The sequence below is a fragment of the Nicotiana sylvestris genome, chromosome 7, assembly GCF_000393655.2.
Source record: "Nicotiana sylvestris chromosome 7, ASM39365v2, whole genome shotgun sequence".
Lineage (NCBI taxonomy): Eukaryota > Viridiplantae > Streptophyta > Magnoliopsida > Solanales > Solanaceae > Nicotiana > Nicotiana sylvestris.
This window is the reverse complement of record NC_091063.1, coordinates 27,236,384-27,241,125: the sequence shown is the minus strand read 5'-3', so window position 1 is coordinate 27,241,125 and position 4,742 is coordinate 27,236,384. Positions and strand designations below refer to the sequence as shown.

The 4,742-nt window shown below is 42.6% G+C and overlaps 2 protein-coding genes across 2 annotated transcripts; both read left to right on the top strand.

Moving 5' to 3' along the window:
* Positions 1 to 1,131: 1,131 nt before the first annotated feature.
* LOC138872895 (uncharacterized) lies at positions 1,132 to 1,533 on the top strand. Its single transcript, XM_070151314.1, has one exon. It carries the CDS (start codon positions 1,132 to 1,134, stop codon positions 1,531 to 1,533), a length of 402 nt encoding a protein of 133 aa, XP_070007415.1.
* Positions 1,534 to 2,067: 534 nt separating this feature from the next.
* Positions 2,068 to 2,484, top strand: LOC138872894 (uncharacterized). The gene has a single exon (XM_070151313.1). The coding sequence runs from the start codon at positions 2,068 to 2,070 to the stop codon at positions 2,482 to 2,484; it is 417 nt and encodes a 138-aa protein (XP_070007414.1).
* Positions 2,485 to 4,742: the final 2,258 nt, after the last annotated feature.

The window sequence follows — 4,742 nt, the reverse complement described above, 5'->3', positions numbered from 1 at the left end:
AGTGTGCATTTAGGGTTCCCGCAGGAAAATTATTAGGATTCATTGTTAGCCGTCGAATGATCGAGCTAGATCCGTCTAAAGTCAAGGCTATTCAGGACGTGATGAGCTTCCTAGGATGTCTCAACTATATCAGTCACTTCATATCCCAATCCATGGTCATATGTGAACCCATCTTCAAGATGCTAAGGAAGGATGCCGAAACAAGTTGGACAGAGGATTGTCAGAAAGCTTTTGACAAAATTAAGGAGTACCTATCCACACCGCCAGTTCTGGTCCCGCCAGAACCAGGATGACCTTTGTTACTCTACTATCCGTGTTGGATGGAGCCTTCAGATGTGTCTTGGGGCAACATGACGAGATAGGAAGGAAGGAGCAGGCCATATACTATCTGAGTAAGAAGTTTACACCTTACGAAGCACAATACTCTCTGCTGGAATGCATTTGTTGTGCTTTGACTTGGACAGCTCAGAAATTGTGGCACTGCTTCTGCGCTTACACTACATACCTCATATCTATGATGGACCCTCTAAAGTACATATTTCAGAAATCCATGCCGATTGGAAAGTTGGCTAAGTGGCAGATACTACTAAGTGAGTTCGATATCGTCTATGTAACTCAAAAGGCGGTCAAGGGACAAGCATTTGCAGATCACCTTGCTGAAAATCCGATGGGAGGAGAATACGAACCCTTGAAAATGTATTTTCCTAATGAAGAAGTATCATTCATAGGAGAAGACATTACCGAAGCATACGATAGTTGGAGGATGTTCTTTGATAGAGCTGCAAATTTCAAAGGAGCAGGTATTGGAGCAGTCTTGGTATCAGAAACGGGTCAACATTATCCGGTATCTACTAAACTCAGATTTCCCTGCACCAACAACATGGCGGAGTATGAAGCTTGAATACTAAGGCTCAACATGGCAATCGATATGAACATCCAGGAGCTACTGGTGATCGGTAATTCAGATTTGCTTGTGCACCAGGTACAAGGAGAGTGGGCCACCAAGAATTCCAAGATATTTCCATATTTGCACCATGTGCAGGAATTGAGAAGAGGTTCACGAAGATAGAATTCCGACATATGCCCAGAATTCAGAATGAGTTTGCCGATGCATTAGCCACCTTGTCATCTATGATACAACATCCAGATAAGAATTATATTGATCCAATTCCAGTGAGGATCCATAATCAACCGGCTTATTGTACTCATGTTGAAGAAGAAACAGATGGAAAGCCTTGGTTCCATGACATCAAGGAGTATTTGTCAAAGGGAGAATATCCGGAGTATGCAAACCACACTCAGAAATGCACACTCTGGAGATTTTCCAATCATTTCTTCCACAGCGAAAGAAACTTGTACAGGAGAACTCCTAATTTAGGTTTACTAAGATGTGTCGACGCAAAAAAAGCTTCTAAACTTCTTGAGGACGTACATGCTGGGACCTGCAGCCCACATATGAATGGTTTTGTCTTAGCTAAGAAGATACTTAGGGCTGGTTACTTTTGGATGACCATGGAAATAGACTGCCTCTAGTATGTCCACAAATGCTTTCAATGCCAAGTGCATGCCGATATGATAAAGGTGCCGCCAAACAAGCTCAATGCAACAAGCTCACCTTGGTCATTCGTCGCTTGGGGTATGGATGTTATTGGTCCGATTGAGCCCACTGCTTCAAACGGACACATGTTTATTTTGGTATCCATTGATTACTTCACGAAATAGGTGGAAGCGACATCTTACAAAGCTGTAACCAAGAAAGTCATCGCAGATTATTTCAAGGATTGAATTGTTTGTCGATTCGGAGTTCCCGAGTGCATTGTTACTGATCATGCCGCCAACCTCAATAGTGATATGATGAAAGCCATGTGTGAAACTTTCAAAATCAAGCACAAGAACTCCACATCCTACAGACCCTAGATGAATGGAGCCGTAGAAGCCGCCAATAAAAACATCAAGAAGATACTAAGGAAGATGGTAGAGAACCACAAACAATGACATGAAAAGCTACCTTTTTCTTTATTGGGATACTGCACTACAGTTCGCACATAAACTGGGGCAACTCCCTATATGCTGGTTTATGGTACCGAAGCTGTCATCCCAGCCAAGGTAGATATTCCTTCTTTAAGAATCATACAGGAAGCTGAACTCAGCGACGCAGAGTGGATAAAAAGTCACTATGAATCATTGGACCTTATAGATAGAAAGAGGATGAACGCAGTGTGTCACAACCAACTTTATCAGAATAGAATGTCCAAAGCTTTCAACAAAAGGGTCAAACCAAGGCAATTTGCACCAAGTCAGTTGGTACTAAAGAAGATCTTCCCACATCAAGATGAAGCCAAAGGGAAATTTTCCCCCAACTGGAAAGGTTCGTACATGGTTCACAGGGTGCTGACAGGAGGAGCACTCATACTTACAGAAATAGATGGAGAAATTTGGCCAAAACCAATCAATTTAGACGCAGTCAAAAGATACTATGCTTAGATTATTTGCATTTCCTCATCTGATGTAATTTAATTACGCTTAACCTGATTCCCATTTTAGAGGGGATACGTAGGCAGCCTTCTAGGTTCGGTCATATCATAATAAAATTTCCATTCCCCCCCCCCCAAGATCATAAACTAGGGAAGACATTTGAGAAGGACCCTCAAAATTCCGGAGTAAGTCCAGCCAACGCCATCGTATGCCAGAAAATCAGAAATCGGTTAAGAATTTGGGGCAAAATTTTGAGAAGGATTCTCAAAATTCCGAAGAAGGTTCAGCAAGATCCATTATCCGCAAACAGCCGAAGGATCATCTACTAAACTGGGGCAGAATTTTGAAGAGGGCCCTCAAAATTCCGATATAAAAGAGCTGCAATGCCTTTGAGATGTGTTACGGTCACTAATTCATCTAAATGTATCAATATATTTCTGAAATAACTCTATTTTTATCAACAATTGCATATTTTTGAAAACTCTATTTCCATAAAAGTCAGGTGTCACCCAGGGGAACTCGAAAGGGCTTTCATAACGGAGCAAAGCAAAGCCAGCCGACAGAAGCACGAACCAACCTCCCCCTCACAGAACTTACAATTTTTCTTAGAACGCAGGTACATCTAATGTAGCGATAACATCCGAAAATATATACACATAACAAAATTCATTACCAATCAGGACATCAGACACCGAATATATCTCCAGCTAAGACATGCTACTCTTATTTGCTATTTGCTCTCTGCATGAGGCTAATCCTTGCCTCCACATTTGCATGAGGCTAATCTCTGCCTCCATATTTGCATGAGGCTAATCCTTGCCTCCATATTTGCATGAGGCTAATCCTTGCCTCCACATTTGCATGAGGCTAATCCTTGCCTCCCTATTTGCATGAGGCTAATCCTTGCCTCCATATCTGCATGAGGCTAATCCCTGCCTACAAACTTGCATGAGGCTAACCATTGCCTCCACATTTGCACGAGGCTAATCCCTGCCTTCCTATTTGCATGAGGCTAATCCTTGCCTCCATATTTGCATGAGGCTAATCTTTGCCTCCATATTTGTATGAGTCTAATCCTTGTCTCCCTATTTGCATGAGTCTAATCCTTGCCTCCATATCTGTATAAGGCTAATCCCTACCTCCATATTTGCATGAGGCTAATACTTTCCTCCACATTTGCATAAGGCTAATCCTTTCCTCCACATTTGCATGAGGCTAATTCTTGCCTCCATATTTGCATGAGGCTAATCCTTGCCTCCATATCTGCATGAGGCTAATCCCTGCCTCCATACTTGCATGAGGCTAATCCTTGCCTCCCTATTTGCATGAGGCTAATCCCTGCCTCGATATTTGCATGAGGCTAATCCTTGCCTCCACACTTGCATGAGGCTAATCCTTGCCTCCACACTTGCATTAGGCTAATCCTTACCTCCCTATTTGCATGAGGCTAATCCTTGCCTCCACATTTGCATGAGGCTAATCCTTGCCTCTATACTTGCATGAGGCTAATCCCTGCCTCCATATTTTCATGAGGCTAATCCCTGCCTCCATACTTGCATGAGGCTAATCCCGGCCTCCATATTTGCATGAGGCTAAACCTTGCCTCCACACCTGCATAAGGCTAATCCTTGCCTCCATATTTGCATGAGGCTAATCCCTACCTCCATATTTGTATGAGGCTAATCCCTGCCTCCATATTTGCATGAGGTTAATCCCTACCTTCATATTTGAATGTGGCTAATCCCTGCCTTCATATTTTCATGAGGCTAATCCTTGCCTCCTCATCTATATGGGACTAAGCACTGTCCCTCTCTGCACAAATATTGCACTATTTCTAGTACTATCTATTTGTTTTTCATTCGGGCTAAGCTCTGCCCTTTATTTTGTAAGACTAAGCTTTTTCTTGTTAACATCATATTACTACATGTCATGGGCTGAAATATCGCCAATCTATCCAAAGGTGTCATAGTCTAAAAGGCATCATCCTCATAGCCGGAAGATATCATGCCATGGTCTGGGGATCCCTCAAATTTGCATATCATTATTCAAAGGCGTCATGGTTCGGAGACACCATTTGTCATGGCCCGAGAACATCATTTCATGGCATGTGAATCCCTCACTAAACAATTCATGGCCCAGGACGTCATGGTCCAAGGACGTCATCTTTAACCGTCCAAAGACAACTTTCATGGTCCAAAAGGGAATCTGCATCATGTTTAAATTTTCGTACAAATACATGTTCGTAGCATCTTTTGTCTGCAGGTGAC